Source organism: Dromiciops gliroides, chromosome 3 (genome assembly GCF_019393635.1).
Source record: "Dromiciops gliroides isolate mDroGli1 chromosome 3, mDroGli1.pri, whole genome shotgun sequence".
In the NCBI taxonomy this organism is placed as follows: domain Eukaryota; kingdom Metazoa; phylum Chordata; class Mammalia; order Microbiotheria; family Microbiotheriidae; genus Dromiciops; species Dromiciops gliroides.
In genome coordinates, this window is record NC_057863.1 from 658,777,711 (window position 1) to 658,796,517 (window position 18,807).

The 18,807-nt window shown below is 44.1% G+C and overlaps 2 protein-coding genes across 2 annotated transcripts in view; both read left to right on the forward strand.

Annotated features, from left to right (window-relative positions):
• The first annotated feature begins 4,176 nt into the window (after window positions 1-4,176).
• On the forward strand, window positions 4,177-15,751 carry LOC122746595 (zinc finger protein 420-like). Its single transcript, XM_043992343.1, has 9 exons — window positions 4,177-4,207; window positions 4,432-4,532; window positions 5,052-5,127; window positions 5,714-5,776; window positions 5,850-5,942; window positions 8,681-8,807; window positions 9,462-9,557; window positions 13,341-15,091; window positions 15,347-15,751. The coding sequence occupies exons 5-9, from the start codon at window positions 5,910-5,912 to the stop codon at window positions 15,689-15,691; spliced, it is 2,352 nt and encodes a 783-aa protein (XP_043848278.1). The 5' UTR covers window positions 4,177-4,207; window positions 4,432-4,532; window positions 5,052-5,127; window positions 5,714-5,776; window positions 5,850-5,909; the 3' UTR covers window positions 15,692-15,751.
• The window catches only part of LOC122748371 (zinc finger protein 850-like), a gene marked incomplete at its 3' end in the record, with an annotated part of 465,756 nt that continues 451,381 nt past the window's right edge, over window positions 4,433-18,807 (forward strand). The window contains exon 1 of the mRNA XM_043994017.1: window positions 4,433-4,532. The remainder of the gene's footprint in view (window positions 4,533-18,807) is intronic.

Consider the following 18,807-nt stretch of genomic DNA (forward strand, 5'->3'; position numbering starts at 1 on the left):
TTATAATTCTTTTGGGATGACCCACAATCAATTTGACCCAAATTCCATCCAACATCAAAAGGAGGTGGAAAGTAAAAAAGAAAAAAAAAACACTGAACTAATGTGTCAATCCCAGAGCTGTTCTTCTGGCAAAGACCATAGAATGGATCCACCCTGAGTTCATCAGATTTTTGTAAAAAAGACAGAGAAGCTGATCAGCAGCGTCCAAACTGACCCTGAAAACGTGCCTCTCTCTAGGCATCCCTGGGCCCTGGGTCACAGTCCAGATGTAAGTCTAAGCTTTGACTGTGGGGCTCACAGGGGGATGGCTGCAGAAGGGAAGGGGTCATTTCATAGCAAAGAAAGTGGGGGAGGGGAGGCCTGGGATGGAAAAGTGACCACTGTGAAGAGTGGGGTGCGTGAGGCCCTAATGATTCCCCTTTCCTGACCTTCGGTTATTGTCCCTCCCTGGTCCCCTCCTGCTGTCAATATATGTCAAGGTGCCCGTGAGCCCTCTGCTCCGTGACCTGTTTGTCGGACCAACCACCATCTGGTTCATGGAGCCTTTGCTTTTCCAAGCAGAGAGCACCCTCTCACTGACCCCAGCAAGCTGGGACTCCTGGTCAGAGTGTGCTCCCTAGAGTCCCAGTATCCCTAAGTGGACTCAGGCCTCCCAGGCTAGGCCTGCACCTTTTGTTTTAATACAGAGTTCATGGGGGGAGTCTCTGTGACCATCCTGTGAGAAAATGGGTAGTTGTCTCCTCTCAATGTGGATAGAACAGTCAATCATACTTCTCCTGACCTGTTTGTAGGACAAAGGTCTCAGATCCCCTCCTCCCCCTCAGGTTAACACTATCACATGGTTCAAGGAGCCCTGGTCTCACTAAGGTCTGCTCCAGAGCTGTGTCCATATAAGGAAGTATAAGGTCCACTCCTGAGTTATGCCCATATAAGGAAGAACTGATCAGGGATGGGAATACTACTCCAATTAGCTAGTTTTTGCCCTAGATTGTAACCCTTGAGTAATTGGACCAGTGATGAAAAAGTGGAGGGTCCATTCGTGTTAGGGACTAGGGTATAAAGCAGGGCCTGCAAGCCCCCTTTCGGGGCACCCACTAGCTGCACACTAGGGTGTCTCCTTCTAAAGAGAAGGAAATAAAAGAGCCTTTGACACATCCCTGCTGAGTTCCTGAGAATTATTGAGAAGAGGATGTTTTTTTCCCTCACAATCCTCTCCTCACCAGAGACTCTTCAGTGTAGAGTTCCCAGGGTTCCATGGAATGGAAGAAACAGGGGACATGGTTCTGTAGGAGGTAAAAAGGGGGTTCATAGAAAAACCTAAGACCCAAGCCCTAATTCAGCTATGAGTCCTAAAATGGATCCAGACCCCAGTTAATGGATAACTTACAAGTCAGGATGCTACATTCTCTTGCCCAGAGAAATCAGTACCCAGAATGGGAACAGAGGGAGCTAGGCCATGAAGACCTTCAAGAAAATGACAGGCTATAGAAACTTAGACTAGAAATCAATGAAAAATGAACATGTTTTGAGACTATCCGTGGGAACCAGAAAGAGACATGCGCGGAAAAGGGCCAATCTGTCCCAAGGTCAAGTTATGAAGGGTAAACACCAACAACACACCTCGGCTGACAAAAGTACCCGCCTCGGGTGTTGGCTCACAGGGGGTCTGCGGCCAGAGAAGGGAAGGGGTCATTGCCCAGGACGGAAAAGCGAACGCCGCGGGGAGTGGGGTGCGCGAGACCCGAATGAGAGAAAGACCCCGTCTGGACTCTTCTCAGAGCCGCCCCAAGGGCAGAGAGTGACTCTCCTCTCAAAGCTCAGGGCGGATCCAGCCCGTGGTCTTTGCCCTAAGAACAGCTGCGGGACGCGCTGGTTCCACGTTGGTTTTGTTTTTTTCTTTCCACCTCCTGTGAGTTTCAGCATTTCCACCCCGTGGTGCTTAATTCTGAAACGTGTGTGTGTTGTGGTTGTTGTTGTTGTTGTTGTTGTTGCTTTGGGCTGTAGAGGGGTGTCTCTGCAGCCCCAGGGCACGCGCCACCTGGCCCCAGTCTACAGGCGAGTCAGCAAGAGCCCTGGAAGATCAGAGGTCACGAGGTTCCGAGGTTGTCAGGGGGAGAGGAGGAAGTGAAGTGTGGTGCGTGGCTTTCTGGGAAATGGAGTCCCCGGTGCCGCGCATGCCCAGGAGGCCATGGGGGCGGGGCTGTTGAAAGGCTCCTGGCTCTCAGTCTTCTTCCCCAGCTTGGTGCTCAGCCCCCCGAGCTGCGTCCTCTCCTTCCTGCTCCCCTGAGACTCCGGTTCAGGGTCAGTAACGCCCCTTCCCCCGGGGTCCTCAGGGGTCCGACTGTCCAACCGAAGGGGTTTCCAGCAGAGACACCGGGCTGGGGGGGGGGGGTCCTCCTCTTTCCGGAATTGTCCATTTCCCGGAGGGTCCGAGGGCACGACCCCCAAGGCCCGGGAGCCCCCGGCCCGGCCCCAGCGGGGTCTGCGGCGGCTCAGGCTGGGGGTGACGTCACAGGGAGGCGTGCGTGGGGGCCGAAGCTGGGACCCCGGGCAGGTGTGTGGCATGTAGGTGTAGGGCGGGGCCCCGCAGGTGAGGAGGCCGGACCCCCCCCCCCAGCCCCCTCCGGGGGGCTTCCCCCAATGGAGCCTGAGACGGGGAATCCCCGTCGATTTTCCGATGTGCCACTGAATGGGGAAATTAATTTAGGAAAAATTGTCACTTTATGATATTAGCTCTGCCTACCCATGAGCAATGGCTATTTTAACAGTTTTTAGATCTGATTTGATTTGTGTGAAAATGTTTTGTAATTGCGTTCATAGAGTTCCTGGCTTTGTCTTGGCAGGTAGACTCCCCAGTCTTTTCTGTCGTCTACCGTTACTTTAAAGGGAATTTCTCTTTCCATCTCTTGCTGCTGGACTTTGTTGGTCATGTATAGAAATGCTGATGATTTATGTGGATTTATTTTCTATCCTGCTACTTTGCTAAAGTTGTTAATCGTTTCAAGTAATTTTTGACTCGATTCTCTAGGATTCTCTAAGTATACCATCGTATCATCTGCAAGGAGTGATCCTTTTGTTTCCTCTGTTGCCTCTTCTAGTTCCTTTAATTCCTTTTTCCTCTCTGATTGCTAAAGCTAACATTCCTAGTACAATATTAAATAATAAAGGTGATAATGGACATCCCTCTTTCACCCCTGATCTTACTGGGAAGGCCTCTGACTTATCTCCATTACATATATATAATGCTTAATGATGGTTTGAGGTAGATACTGCTTATTATTTTAGGGAAACCTCCACCTATTCCTAAATTCTCTAGTGGTTTTTTGTTTGTTTGTTTGTTTGTTTTTGACGGGGTGATGGGGATTAACTGACTTGCCCAGGGTCACACAGGTAGTGTCAAGTGTCTGAGGTTAGATTTGAACTCAGGTCCTCCTGAATCTAGGGCCCGTGCTTTATCCACTGCGCCACCTAGCTGCCCCTAAAAATGTTTTTCAACAGAGATTTTCATAAGATTTTGAGATCCAAATTTTTCTCCCTCCCTGCCCACTTCCTCAAGACAGAAAGCCATGTGATATAGGTTATGTATGTACAATCATATTAAATCTATTTCTGCATTACTCTTTACTTTTGCTTTAAAAAAATGCCAGAAGGATCATTAAGGATTCTGTGCTGGGGTTTTGAGCTCCCCAGCCCAGGAATCCCACTTTCTGTCCCTCTGTGGCCTCCATCCTGGTTTCCTGGCATTCTTGTGCCCCAGGACCAACCTGTCCTGCTTTCTGCCCCTCTCCACTTCCCCTAGAACCTGGGTTTTGAGGGGTGAAGAGGGAACTAGTGAGACCTCCCAGGGGAGGGATTCCAGTGGCTGAGTCAGGTAACAGCCACACCCCTAGACTTAGAGGGAGATGTGAAGGTGTGTGTAAGTAGATAGAGAAAGGTTATCACATGTGCTGTGACCTATGCCCAGGGACCTGTGGTAAAAAAATATGAAAGGTTTTTAACAGTCAGTTAGGATAACTGAAAGATGCCAGTTTTTGAAGGACCACCCTTTTGGGGAGCAGACGAACAGTCCCCCTGCTGTGCACGTCAGACTGCCTGCGGTGCACTCGACTTCCGGGGTGGAGAGAACGGAAGGGGAGCTTTTGCCTGCTCGGTGGGTCTCCTTATGGCGCGCAGACGGTCTCTCTCCAAAGGTGGCTTTTTCGGTTTGGTGAGTTTTTATAAGGAATATACACTAAGCCTAGACTTAAGATGATTTGTATTGTGTTTCTACTTTCCTATCCTTCTAATCAACATCACTTTGTGACTACCATACAATAAAAGGTTTATCTAGAAAACCAGAAGCTTCTTCCATTTACTAGTCTGGGAGATAAATTAAGGGAAAGGTTAAGTAGGGGAGATTTATGATCTAATATCCAATTTTAAATCTCATAGACCCAGGTGTCCTGGCCTCAGCTCCCCCTTAGGATCCAGCTTTCTCTGGCAGAACATCTCTTAGGGAAGAAAAACAAGACAGAAGGAAACGCTCCCTCAGTGTGAGGACTGGGGTATAGAAGCTCAAGAGTGGGGATGGGCCAAGGGGGTGAATGTTTTCAGTTTGGAGGGGAGTTAAGGAGGGGGGGGCAAGTCTGGAGCCCAGACTGCAGAGAAGCAAGGGGGGCTTCAGGGGAGGGAAATGGCTGGGAGAACCAGGAAGAAGATGGGTGTGGTGGGGGGAGAGCTGGCAGGGCAGGAGTTTCTGCTGAGGAGGGTTGGAGTCCCAGAGCAGGTAAGGGAGGGGGCAGAGGTGGTAGAGCAATGGGGGAGGAGAGGCCTCAGAACTGAGCAGCCAGGCAGGGGGTGACCTTGGGGGAATTCTCTTCCTGGGGTGAAGTTTGGAAGCCTGGGAGGTGGGAAGGGGAGGAGAGAGGTCATTCCAGGAGAGGGAGGCTGGGCAGGGCTTGACCCTTGGGAATAGGAGGCCTTACCCAGAGCAGCATGGCTGGAGGCAGAAGCCCTTAGATCTGAGCTCTCTCTTCCTTCATTTCAAGCTGAGGTCTCTTCTTCCCTCACAGGTGAGATCTCTGTGCCTTCCCTGGACCTGAGATCTCTCTGTCTTCTGGGAGCCAGCTCTGCACAAGCAGGTGCCAGGTAGGTCAGAACAAGGGCCCCTCTCCACATCCTACTTCTGATGGTTGTCCTTTCCATGGGGCCTCATCTTCCCACTCTGTTGTTGTTGTCTGTTTGTCCTTCTGCTCAAAGAGGATCATGACACACATCATGACTTGCAATGAATTAGATTTAAGTGAGGAGGGTCAGGGCTCTAGCCACCAAGCCCCCTATCTCTCCCATTCTGACCTCTTGGTCAGTGTCTTCTTGGCTGGCCAGGAGCAAGCCTCCCTTCAATCCTGGCTTTGGGGGTATCCCTTGCTACTTATAAAGGGAGCCTGTCCCATCCCCAAAGTCCTAGGATGCCATGCCCAGTTTTACCATGAGGCCACATTTGCCTGACCTGCATATCTCACCCATAGTATCAGATGGAGGTAGGGCTCTGGGTCTCGGGTCATTGATGCTCTGCCTGGTCTCCTCCCCTCTGGGATTGCCAGCCTCTTCCTCCTCCTGGGTCTCTCTGCAGGAAGATGGGGGAGGGGCAGGGGGCATTAGAGAAGGTGGCAAGTCCTCTTCCTGTTCAGGCCAAGGTCCCTTACCCTCTCTGCTCTCCTCCTGATCTGCTTAGAGTCTCTCCCGCGAAGGCAGAACGTTTGCAGGCCCTCTGAGACTTCAAGCTCCGCAATTCCAGGTAGGTGTCCACCCTAGGAGGAAAACTCAAAAGACGTTGTCTCTCACACTCAGACACCCTTCTCCCTCCCCAGGCCAGTTTACTGACCACCAAAGTCTATTTATTCCAAGGAGAGAGCCTGGAACCAGAGAGGATGGCCCCAGGGACCCAGACACCCTCATCCCAGGTGAGTGCAGCCCATCCACAGACCTGACCAGCATCAGCAAAGGTGGGATCCAGCAGAGCCCAGGAAGCTTTATCCTGTTACATGTACATTGTCCTCTGCAGGGCTGTCAGCAGAGCAGACATTGTCCTCCTGGTTCTGCTCATTTCCTTCTGCCTCAGGCCACCCCAGTCTTCCCTGGTCTTTCTGAATCCCTCTCATTTGTCATTCTTAGGTCAAGTCAATGAGCATTTAGACAATGGCTCCTCTGTGCCAAGCACTGTGCCAACCTACAGGGGATGTAAAGGAAGATTTAAATAATAACTATCCCTGCCCTCAAGGGTCTCGCAGTCTCCATGGGAGATAACATGGCAGCAGCTGGGTCCACACAAGTTCTCTATAGTATGAATGGGAGGCCCCTCAGAGGGAAGGCCCAAGCAGTGTCAGGGACCAGGAAAAGCTCATTTTCAGAAGGTGAGGATTTTGCTGAATTGGAGGCTTGTCACAAATCTTGTGTTACAATGGAAAATCATTCACTTTTTTAACCCATTTTTTATCCCATCACTGAGTCGTGAGTGTCTTATGAGGCTGAAAGAGAAGTTGGGACCAGGTTGTATGTGGCGTTGAAGCTAAAGGGAGGGGTTGCTGTATGATCCCAGAGGTCATTGGAGTTATCTGAGTAGCACTTACATGGTCAGATCCATGCTAAGGAAGAGAAGTTAGGCAATAGTGAAGAGGATGGCCCAGAGTGCTGAGAGACAAAAGCTAGGGCCACCACTTAGGAGGCTGTGGGAGGGAGGAAAAGGAGGAGGATCAGCACGGACTAAGTGCCAGGCTTGGTGTGAAGTTCTTTACAAAGAACCCTGGCAGAAAGGACCTCTTTGTATCTTCCTTTTGCTGCTAAAGCAGTTGAAGGAAATAAAAGTCAAATTTGCTTAAATTTGACAAATCACTCAAGTCCTCCTGAATTCAGGGCCTGTGCTTTATCCACTGTAACACTTAGGTCTCCCTGTAAGCTCTTCATACTTTTATCCAAATAGGACTTTATTTCAACCTTTTTGGGAATTAACTAAGTTTTATTTTCTTTGTAAGGTTTTTACCCCCCACAGATTATAAAGTATTTGCCAACTTCTCATAAATTCTTTATAAAATTTCCTTAACATATCCCTTAAGAAATGTAACATATCCCTTAGGGTGAGGAAGAATTTCATATTACCTTCCTTTCTTCCCCATTGTCTCTGATACTTCACTCACAGAGCACATACCTGCTCCTTTAGCCTATGGGGAGAAACATTTCATAGTAAGGCCTTTATTCAGCTTTTATCATTCTCACGTGGTTCTCACTTTAAATGTAAAATGCTTCTCTCAGTATTCCATTGGGCTTATTGGATATGGTTTCAAGTGTTGCTTCCTCTCATGAGTTTTGGGCAAATGCCTTCTGTGCTTCAGTTTCTTATCTTATGAATAAGCTTGATCTCCAATCACAATTAATAAAAAAATTTATATGACAAATGTAAGTTTTTTTAAAAAATGACTGTTCTCCTTTCCTTTTTTTTTTTTTTAGTGAGGCAATTGGGGTTAAGTGACTTGCCCAGGGTCACGCAGCTAGTTAAGTGTTAAGTGTCTGAGGCCGGATTTGAACTCAGGTACTCCTGACTCCAGGGCCGGTGCTCTATCCACTGCGCCACCTAGCTGCCCGTGTTCTCCTTTCCTAATCATAGTTACTCTTATTTTTATGTAACTAAATATTAAAATGAATGAATATATTCCATTAGTGAAAGCAATCATAAAGCAGAGATATAAAATTCATTTTGGCTATGACACATCATACCGATTGTTACCCCAAGCCCTCAGTATTACAATAGATAACTTTTATTCACTTTTTCTGAAGGAGATTCTCATAATTCTTACTTCAGGGCAGATTGTAAGCAATTTTTTTTCCTTTTTTCTTTCTTTCTTTTTTTTTGAGGGGCAATAAGTGTTAAGTGACTTGACCAGGGTGACACAGCTGGTAAGTATCAAGTGTCTGAGGCTGGATTTGAATTCAGGTCCTCCTGAATCCAGGGCTGGTGCTTCATCCACTGGGAAACCTAGCTCTCCCCATAAACAATATTTCTTAAGAATACTCTTCGGGGGCAGCTAGGTGGTGCAGTGGATAGAGCACCGGCCTTGGATTCAGGAGGACCTGAGTTCAAATCCGGCCTCAGACACTTGACACTTACTAGCTGTGTGACCTTGGGCAAGTCACTTAACCCCAATTGCCCCACAAAAAAAAAGAATACTCTTCATGCTTTTACTTAAGTAGGACTTTATTTTAGCCTTTTAGGAAATTAACTAAGTTTTTTTCCCTTTATTCTCTTCACAGTAATGACTACTAATGTTTTTCCCCCCAGAATATAGAGTATTTGCCAACTTCTCATAAATTCTTTATAAAATTTCCTTAACATATCCCTTAGGACATGTAACATATCCCTTCAGGTAAGGATGAGGAGGAGCCTGTGGGGAGAAACATTTCATAGTAAGACCTTTATTCAGCTTTTATCATTCTAACATGGTTCTCACTTCAATATAAAATGCTTTTCTCAGTATTCCCCTGGAAGCTTGTTGGATACGGGTTCAAGTGTTGCTGACTCTCATAAATATATGCATATTGGACAAATGCCTTCTGTGCTTCAGTTTCCTCCTCTAAGTTGATGAGAGTCAGATTAGGTGAATTCTGAAGTCTTTTTCATCCCTAAATCATGTGACTTTTGATGGTTTAGGAGTTGGTGACATTCAAGGATGTGGCTGTGGATTTCACCCAGGAGGAGTGGCGCCTCTTGGACCATTCTCAGAGAGAGCTGTACAAGGAGGTCATGCTGGAGAATGTCCAGAACCTGCTCTCTGTGGGTAAGGACCTTTGCCTCTGGTGACTCTGAGCTACTAACATGGTAGCTTGTTGCTCCTCATCCTGCCAGGCCTAGCAAGTTTATCCTGATTCTTCCCTCTTTGTTCCCTCAAATTTCAGTCCAGATGTTGGGAAAGGAAGGGAATGGAATAAGCATTCATACATGCCTGATTTATATTTAGCACTGGGCAGAATGTATTATCCTCATTGTCGTTTGATCTTCACAACATCCCTATGAGTTGGGTAGTATTATCATCCCCATTCATAGGTGAGGTAACAGGCAAACAGGTTACACACCTTGTTCAGGGGGACACAACTATCATGTGTCTGACACTGGTTTGAAATGGTCTTAGTGACTCTAGGCCCTGGGCTGTTACCACTGCACTACCACAGCTTCCAATTTCTAGATAATTGAAGCTAGGCAGTGTTCCCATCCTTCTAGGAAAGAGGTGAATAAAGGGGAAGTTTTCTGATACCAAATGCCTTTGTGATCTCAGGCTGCCTCCAAAGATCCCAGCAATTAATACCTTGGGAACTATCCTTGAGACATCCTGGGAACCATCCTGTCCTCTTTGCTTGCATGTCTTCTTTCCCTAAAGAGGACTAAATTGTACATTTCTCTCCATTCTCCTCCCTTCCTTTTTCTATATTCCTAGGACTTCCAGTTTCTAGAGAAGATTTGAGTTATCCTTTCCAGGAAGGGCAATCACCAGGGATGGTAGAGCACAAAGGTCCAAGGAACTCCTGTCTAGGTGAGTGACACAAATCAGGTAAGAGGGCTCTTTATTATAAGAGGTCTCCTAAATGTTGTGGTGAAGGGAGTGCTAGACTTGTGGGCAGGAAAGTCTTACTTGGAAATGACTTTGAGACACATTTCAGCATTGGGATCCTGTGCAAGTAACTGAATCTTTTTTTTTTTTTTTAATGAGGCAATTGGGGTTAAGTGACTTGCCCAGGGTCACACAGCTATTAAGTGAAGCCAGATTTAAACTCAGGTCCTCCTGAATCCAGGGCCAGTGCTCTATGTACTGTACTTTTTTTATATTAGTAAGGATAGAACACATGGCCCCAAAAGTTCAGAGGTGAGAGAGGGATAGTGGGCCACGTTGCTGCTCCTTCAGATTCCCAAGGCCAAGAGAGAGAGTCCAGGAGTGTAAACTCCTTGAGGTCAGGAGGAGAGGTGGCTCTTACACAGTGCTTCAAGCTAAAATCTTTTGGTTCATTGGACTTGAGGATGGTCTGGAACTGTATGTGATGACTGCAGAGCCCAGAGGACAGACCCTCTGGGGGTTGGGGGGGGAAGGCTTTTCAGGTAGGTGTGGATTTATCTTCTGGTGTCTGTATTCACAGTCCAGGGTGCAACTACATTACCTTTGAGATTCTCCTGACTCTGGGATTAAGAAAGGGCAGGCAGGGCTCTCTGGGTCCCCTGTGACCTCATTATTTTCTCACATCTTGTAGTTATAAAATTTTGATGGTATAAGAAGTCATCATTTTTAACTTTGAGCATCAAACTCTCCTGAAAGTATCTCAAAGGGTCTGAGGGTCTCCATTCTGAATTCTTTCCTGGTCTTTATTCCAGTCAATAAACATTTATTAAGCACCTACTATGTTCCAGACACTGCTAAACACCAGGAACACTAAGAATGGCAAAAGATAAGCCTTGTCTCAAGGAGTTCAATCTAATGGGGAACACAGCATGTAAACAAGGATCTAGCAACCCAGTGTATTCAGGATAAATTGGAGGTAATCAAGAGAGGGAAGGCCCTATGGGTAAGGAAGACAGGAGGAGACTTACCTTAAAAGGAGGAATTTTAGGTGGTACTTTAGGGAAGCTGGAGCAAGCATGAGGGACAGCCAGAGAGAACATGGAGTCAGGAGATGTTGCTGGTCAAGAAACAAAAAACCTTATTATCACACATGTGGAGGGGAAAATAAGGTGAAAAAAGCCTGAGAATATAGGAGAGGGGCTGATGATAAAGGACTTTAACAGCCAAGCAGAGGATTTTATATTAGATCCTGTCAAGTGGGAGGCAATAGGAAGTGTTTTATTGAGTGGGCAGTGACATGATCAGAAGTGTCCTATAGTAGATGAATTTGACAGCTAGGTGGTGGGGATTAAATGGATTGGTCAGCGACTTGAAGTAGTGAAACCAACCAGAAGGTTCTTTTGTGTGTTTTTTTAGAGAGGCAATTGGGGTTAAGTGACTTGCCCAGGGTCACACAGCTAGTTAAGTGTTAAGTGTCTGAGGCTGGATTTGAACTCAGGTACTCCTGACTCCAGGGCTGGTGCTCTATCCACTGAGCCACCTAGCTGCCCCAGTATTTTTGCCTAATCATGATGGTTGGGAATCACTGCACAATGAAATATATTAATGCCTCAAACATGTATGTACTTGTTCCAGGAGAAAAATATATGGCAAACAATCCTTGGCAATTCTTTCCTGCGTAAGGTGCCATTAAATGTTTTTAATAAACATTTTTATTTTAAAGTTTTGAGTTTCACATTCTGTCCCTCCCTCCCTGTCTCCCTTTCAAAACTACACCTTCCCAGAGGCAGAAGGCTATCAGATACATGTTATACATGGGCAATTATAGAAAACATTACCGTATTAGTCATTTTATATAAGAAAACATAAAAGAAAAACATTAAAGAAAGTGAAAAATATGCTTTAGTCTGTGTTCAATATCAGTTCTGTCTTTGCAGGTGGAGAGTATGTTTCATCATTAGTCCTTTGGGATTGTCTTGGGTCTTTGCATTGCTAAGAATAGTTAACTCATTCACAGTTCTTCATCAAACAACATCATTGTCACTGTGAACAATGTTCTTCTGTTCATCGGTTCATAAGAAGGACTTTCTGAATCCATCTTGCTTATGCTTCCTTATAGCACAATAATGTTCCATTACAATCATCTACCACAGGTTGTTTAGCCATTTCCAAATTGATGAGCATCCCTTTGATTTTCTTAGCTTTATCCACTGCATCATCCAGCTGCCCCCTAATTATTCTTAAGTTGTCCCTCCTGGATATCTTTTTCAGATTTGTTCTGAAAAGATATTTTATATTCTTTTCATTTTGCTTTACTGCTTCCTCTTGTCTCATTGAGTCATTAGCTTCCCTATGCCTAATTCTTATTCTTAGGGAATTATTTTCCCCAGTCAGCTTTTGCCTCTTTTTTCCCATTTGTCCAGTTGTATTTTCTAAGGCATTATTTTCTTTTTCCATGTTATTGACTTTCTCTTGCATAACTCTCATTTCTTTTCCCAATTTTTCTTCTATCTCTGTTACTTGGTTTATAAAATCCTTTCTGAGCTCTTCCAAAAGGGTTTGTTGGTATCTTTCACTAGCTAAAAGAAGATTGAGGCATACTATATTCACATTTTTTCTGTTTTTTGTTTCTCATGGTGTGAGTGAGATTTTCCCCACCCCTTAAATATAAGTGACCTAACAGTAGTAGTAATCAGTTTATAGACTACAAACTGTGATTTAAATGATTTAGATATTCTTTAGTAGCTTAAGAAAATGATAATAATGTAACTAAGGTAGATATTGAAAGGAGCTTAGGCAAATGCTCCACAAGTTTAGCCAAAGGTTTAACTACCTGACTTCCAATTGTGGTTAGTCTAGCCCCCAATCAGCTTAAAGATCAAATACTTAAAATCGTACTTCCTGAGGTATAAGGGAACAATGAGAGCTGGAGAGAAGTTGGAAAGCCAAGCTTAACCAATATGGTGGAAAGTCTGGATAGCTGAGAAAAAAGTCAGAGAAATATAGGCCAGGGAGGACACATCCAAGATGGCAAAGATGTAATCCAGTATCTGGTTTCATGTGTTATGAGCCTGTTACTCAGTAATAGTGTTATTTTAAAACAATATATAGAATTGCAAGTGACTGTGCTAGTATTTCATGGTTTCTTTCTCCCTTTTCCATATTTGTTGTATTTGTACCACCTGGATTATGATAAATATTGGGAGGAGTCATGTCGTCTAAATACCCCTGAATCCTGAGGCTTGGGGTCTTTGGGTCCTAGAACTGAGACCAGCTCTATTATAAGAAAGTATCCCTCTCTCAATAAACCTATTTTCTTTTCTCTTTCTTTGTCTAACATGGCAACTTTGACATTTTCACTACAGTGGTTTGGCCCTTTCAGCATGTTTTTTTCTTTCACAACATGAACAATGTGGAAATGTTATACATCATTCCACATGTATAAGCTATATTAGATTGCTTGCCATTTTGAGAAGGGGGAAGGAAAAGGAGGGATGGAAAGAAAAATTGAAACTCAATTGTAGGGGAAATAAATTTTAAAAGCTACCTTTACATGTAATTGGGGGAAAAAAAACTTATTCTTTCCAAAATAAAATGAACCATCTTGCAGGTGTTTCCAAAGATTCATTCTGCCAATTTTAAATTTTAAATTCTTCATTTTCACTGGGGAAGTAGAATGTGAATAAGGTTACATTATGCCACATGACAAAAGAACATATTTTAAGTGTATGTATCTTTCTGTTAATACATAATTGTATTCCTCAGGTGGAGACACTAGGTTGATTGTGAAGAAGATGGCTACTAATGTGAACATTTCTGGGAAAGAATTTGAGCAGCATAGATCTGAGAGTGATGGTGCAAAGGCCTTTGGTCGGAACTCAGATGTCATTAGGCATCAGAATATTCAAAATGAAAAAAAGTTTTATAAATGTAATCAGTGTGGAAACACATTCACAGAGAGTTCGAATCTTGCTAAGCATCAGAGAATCCACACTGGAGAGAAACCTTATGAATGTGATCAGTGTGGAAAGGCTTTCAAAAGGAAATCCCATCTTGTTGTACATCAGAGAATCCACAGTGGAGAGAAACGTTATGAATGTCATCAGTGTGGAAAGACTTTCAGAGAGAATTTCAGTCTTGCTGTACATCAGAGAATCCACACTGGAGGGAAACCTTATAAATGTAATCAGTGTGGAAAGGCTTTCAAAGTGAGCTCTAGTCTTGTTGTACATCAGAGAATCCACACTGGAGAGAAACCTTATGAATGTCATCAGTGTGGAAAGACTTTCAGAGAGAATTCCAGCCTTGCTAAGCATCAGAGAATCCACACTGGAGAGAAACCTTATAAATGTAATCAGTGTGGAAAGGCTTTCACACAGAGCTGCAGTCTTGCTGTACATCAGAGAATCCACACTGGAGAGAAACCTTATGAATGTGATCATTGTGGAAAGGCTTTCACAGTGAGCTCTACTCTTGCTGCACATCAGAGAATGCACACTGGAGAGAAATGTTATGCATGTAATCAGTGTGGAAAGACTTTCACAGGGGAATCCCATCTTGTTGTACATCAGAGAATCCACACTGGAGAGAAACCTTATGAATGTAGTAAGTGTGGAAAAGCTTTCAAAGCGAACTCCCATCTTGTTGCACATCAGAGAATCCACACTGGAGAGAAACCTTATGAATGTCATCACTGTGGAAAAGCTTTCAAAGTGAGCTCCCATCTTGTTGTTCATCAGAGGATGCACACTGGAGAGAAACCTTATGAATGTCTTCAGTGTGGAAAGGCTTTCAGAGAGAGGTCCAACCTTGCTGCACATCAGAGAATCCACACTGGGGAGAAACCTTATCAATGCAATCAGTGTGGAAAGACTTTCAGAGAGCGTTCCAGTCTTACTGTGCATCAGAGAATCCACACTGGAGAGAAACCTTGTAAATGTAATCAGTGTGGAAAGGCTTTCACAGAGAGTTCCAGTCTTGCTCAGCATCAGAGAATCCACACTGGAGAGAAACCTTATGAATGCAGTCACTGTGGAAAGGCTTTCACAAGCAGTTCCAGTCTTGCTGCACATCGGAGAGTCCACACTGGAGAGAAACCTTATAAATGTTATCAGTGTGAGAAGGCTTTCAGAATGAGCTCCCATCTTGTTGCACATCAGAGAATCCACACTGGAGAGAAACCTTATAAATGTTATCAGTGTGAGAAGGCTTTCAGAATGAGCTCCCATCTTGTTGCACATCAGAGAATCCACACTGGAGAGAAACCTTATGAATGCAATCAGTGTGGAAAGACTTTCAAAATGAACTCCAATCTTGCTACCCATCAGAGAATCCACACTGGAGAGAAACCTTATGAATGCAATCAATGTGGAAAGGCTTTCACAAACAGTTCCAGTCTTGCTGCACATCGGAGAGTCCACACTGGAGAGAAACCTTACAAATGTAATCAGTGTGGCAAGGCTTTCACACAGAGCTCCAGTCGTGCTAAACATCAGAGAATCCACACTGGAGAGAGAAACCTTATGGATGTAATAAGCGTGGAAAGACTTTCATAGGGGAATCCCATCTTGTTGTACATCAGAGAACTCATACTGGAGAATAACTTTATGAATGTAATCAGTGTGGAAAGGCTTTCACACAGAGCTCTCTTTACCAAATTCTTATTCTCCTTAATAAATGCTTAAAAGTGTAACTCTTACTAAAGCTTATAATTTATTGGCGACCACTCATTAGATATTTTAGACAGTTTAGCTAGAATTTTAGCCCTTAACACTTCTAAATGTAATCAGTGTGGCAAGACTTTCACCCAGAGCTCCAAACTTGCTGCACATCAGAGAATCCACACTGGAGAGAAACCTTATGAATGTGATCAGTGTGGAAAGACTTTCAGAGAGCGTTCCAGTCTTACTGTGCATCAGAGAATCCACACTGGAGAGAAACCTTGTAAATGTAATCAGTGTGGAAAGGCTTTCACAGAGAGTTCCAGTCTTGCTCAGCATCAGAGAATCCACACTGGAGAGAAACCTTATGAATGCAATCAATGTGGAAAGGCTTTCACAAGCAGTTCCAGTCTTGCTGTACATCAAGGAATCCACACTGGAGAAACACCACCCTGATGACATTCATAAGGTTTAACGATTGGCATGATGCCACCTGCTGGAGACTTACTGTAGGAAAGCTCCACCATGAGGAGAAGGCCTCTGAGAGCAAGGCCATTCAGCTTTTCTTTGGCATCAGGAAGTGACATTTGTGTGTGAGAGGAAGAAGAGGTGAGGCTGGGTCTCACTCTCTTTCCTCAGGGCTCTAGTGGAGAGGGGAGCGAGAAATGTGCTCTCCCTTTAGTAGATAGATGAATCTAGGCCTTTCCCTCTCTTTACCAAATTCTTATTCTCCTTAATAAATGCTTAATAGGCTAAACTCTTGATAAAGCTTATAATTTATTGGCATCCCCTCATTAGATATTTTAGACAGACTAGCTAGAATTTTAGCCCCTTACAGTGGAAAGGCTTTCACAGATAGCTCCAGTCTTGCTGCACATCAGAGAATCCACACTTGAGAGAAACCTCATGAATGGAATCAGTCTGGAAAGGCTTTCAAAGTGAGCTCCCGTCTTGCTGCACATCAGAACCGCTGCTGGCAAAGTTATTGCTAATGGAGAATTTATTTAAGATCTCTTATCTGCCTTAAAACTCCCATCTGCTCCAGCTGTTGTTCATTGTCCTGCTCATACAGGAAAAAGTCACCCTGTTTCAAAAGGGAATGAAGAAGTTGCAGCTGCTGCTAAGCTTGTTGTTTTGGAAGCCCCTGAACATGTATTTAACTTTTCTTCTTCTGATAATGTGTCCATTTCTCTTACATATGATAAATCTGAAGTAGCAAAGTGGTAAAAGAAATTCAAGGCTAAAGAAATCAGTGGGGTCTGGGTGATTTTGCAGGGGAAGCCGCTTCTCCCCCAGAGCATCTACCATCAGATATGCCTCTCTATTCACAGAAAAGGCCATTTTGGCACACAAGAAATTGTGGACCCATTAAAAAGGGTTTGGATTGCCCCTGGAGTTACTAATGTGGCCTCTAGGGTTTGTGCCTCTTGTTCTGTCTGTCAGACTTGTAATGAACATGCTTTCAGGACTAAAGCTTATGGAGGGTGTCCTTTAGCATATACACATTTTGAGCATCTACAAATTGATTACATCACAATGCCTAAGGCAGGACGTTATAAGTTTTGTCTTGTTATAGTTGATCAACTCACTCTTTGGGTGGAGGCATAGAGATTTTCATTCTTTTTAGATTGTGTTTCAAGTCAATTTGAATTTCATTGTTTTTTATTCTGCCATGTGTATTTTGTTCTAAACCGTTTGTTTTTCCAACTGATTATTGAACAAATTATATAAAGTATTTCCTTGGTAAATTGATTACCATGACAAGTGTAAATTAATTCTAGAAATACTATTTTTACTAAAATAAAAAGTTATTATTTGGAATTATTGCATATTGTATATTATATTCTGAGTCAAAGCAAATTCACATTTTTTTGCCATCATTTTTTTTCTCAATTTTTAAATCCATATGAGACTTGGATTATGGGAATTTACCATTTAAGACATCACTTGCCTTCACCCATGAGAGGAATACATACAAGAGCAGGCATTGGACTGTCACAGAAGGGGAGACACACATGAAGTTCAGGTAGTGCACTGCCTTGGGAAAGGCCGAGAGAACAGCTATTGGCAGAGTCAAATTTGGATTCTTTTGATCTGTGAGCAATTAATTCTTATGTTATACCTTGACATCCAGATGGTGCCCAACCCAGATATTATTATTTCCTCAATCCCATGTGAGGCAACATGCTTCACAGAGGTAGATCTCTGTTTTACTTTCTTTTCAATACCAGTACACCAAGACAAACAATACTTGTTTGCCTTCACCTGGAAAAATACACAGTGGACTTGGACCAGACTCCCACAGGGATTTGTTGACAGTCCCACACTATTCTCTCAAATTTTGCAACAGGATTTAGCCTCCATCACTTTTGAAGGTTCCACCTTAATTCAATATGTACATGACTTACTCCTGCCTGCACCCAATGCTGATATTTGCCAGGAAGACTGCTGCCATTTATTGCTAGAGTTGCACCAGAGAGGTCACAAGGTCTCTAAGTCAAAGGTACAATGGTGCCTACCTCAGGTGGAATATTTTGTTTTGTTTTCACCACTGGCACTGGCTCCATCTTCCCTAAGCGTGTCCAGACTATTCAACAGCTTTCTGCTCCCTCTACTAAGAAGCAGCTACAGGCTATTCAGGGAGCAGCTGGGCATTGCAGACAATGGAGACCCTCTTTTGGTGAAATGACTAAACCTCTCACATCTCTAACCAAAAATTCTGTCCCAGAACGTTTAAAGCTGGATCCCCAGCATCTTTCAGCTATGTTGTCAGCACCTGCACTAGGACTCTGAGACTACAGGAAGTCTTTTATTCTTTTTGTACATGAACAAAGAGGAGTGGCTTCGGGTCCTGACTCAAAAATTAGGACCTGCCCAGTGCCCAGAAGCCTATTAGTCTGCACAACTTGACTCTGTAGCTGCTGGAGCTCCACCTTGCCCTCAGGCGGCGGCTGCTACTGCACTTTCGGTAGGAAAAGCCTCTGATTTGGTGTTAGGTAACCCTCTAATAGTACAGTGCCCTCATGAAGTCGAGGCTCTCTGTGTCATAGGACACAGGCTTTTTCAGGTCAAAGGTCACTAGGTATGAATTAACCCTGTTAGGAAATGAGAGAATCACTTTAAAGCATAGTACAATCCTTCACCCAGCAACACTGCTTCCTTCCTTGACTCAGGAGAACCTTTGCATGACTGTACCTCCCTAGGTGACATAGCAGAGAAACTTTGTGATGATCGGTTTGAAACAAGTTTAGAGTACCCCAGTTTTATTTTCTATACTGAGGGGTCCTCTTTTGTACATGAGGGAATCTGCTATGCAGGTGCAACTGTAGTTTCTGATTTTAATACTGTCTGGGCAGCTTCTCTGTCCTCCCATCTTAGTCCACAGGCTGCTGTAAAGAATTTTGGAACTAAGGGTAAATTATTTGGTAAATTATTTTATGGGAAAAGACATAGAAAAAGACCTAGGCTCCTCTTAATTTGTAAACTTACCAGAAAAGAGCTTGTTATGGGTTGGGATATTCACAGACAAGGGATGGTCTTACTGAGAATTTATAAGGCTGCTTATTTTACAG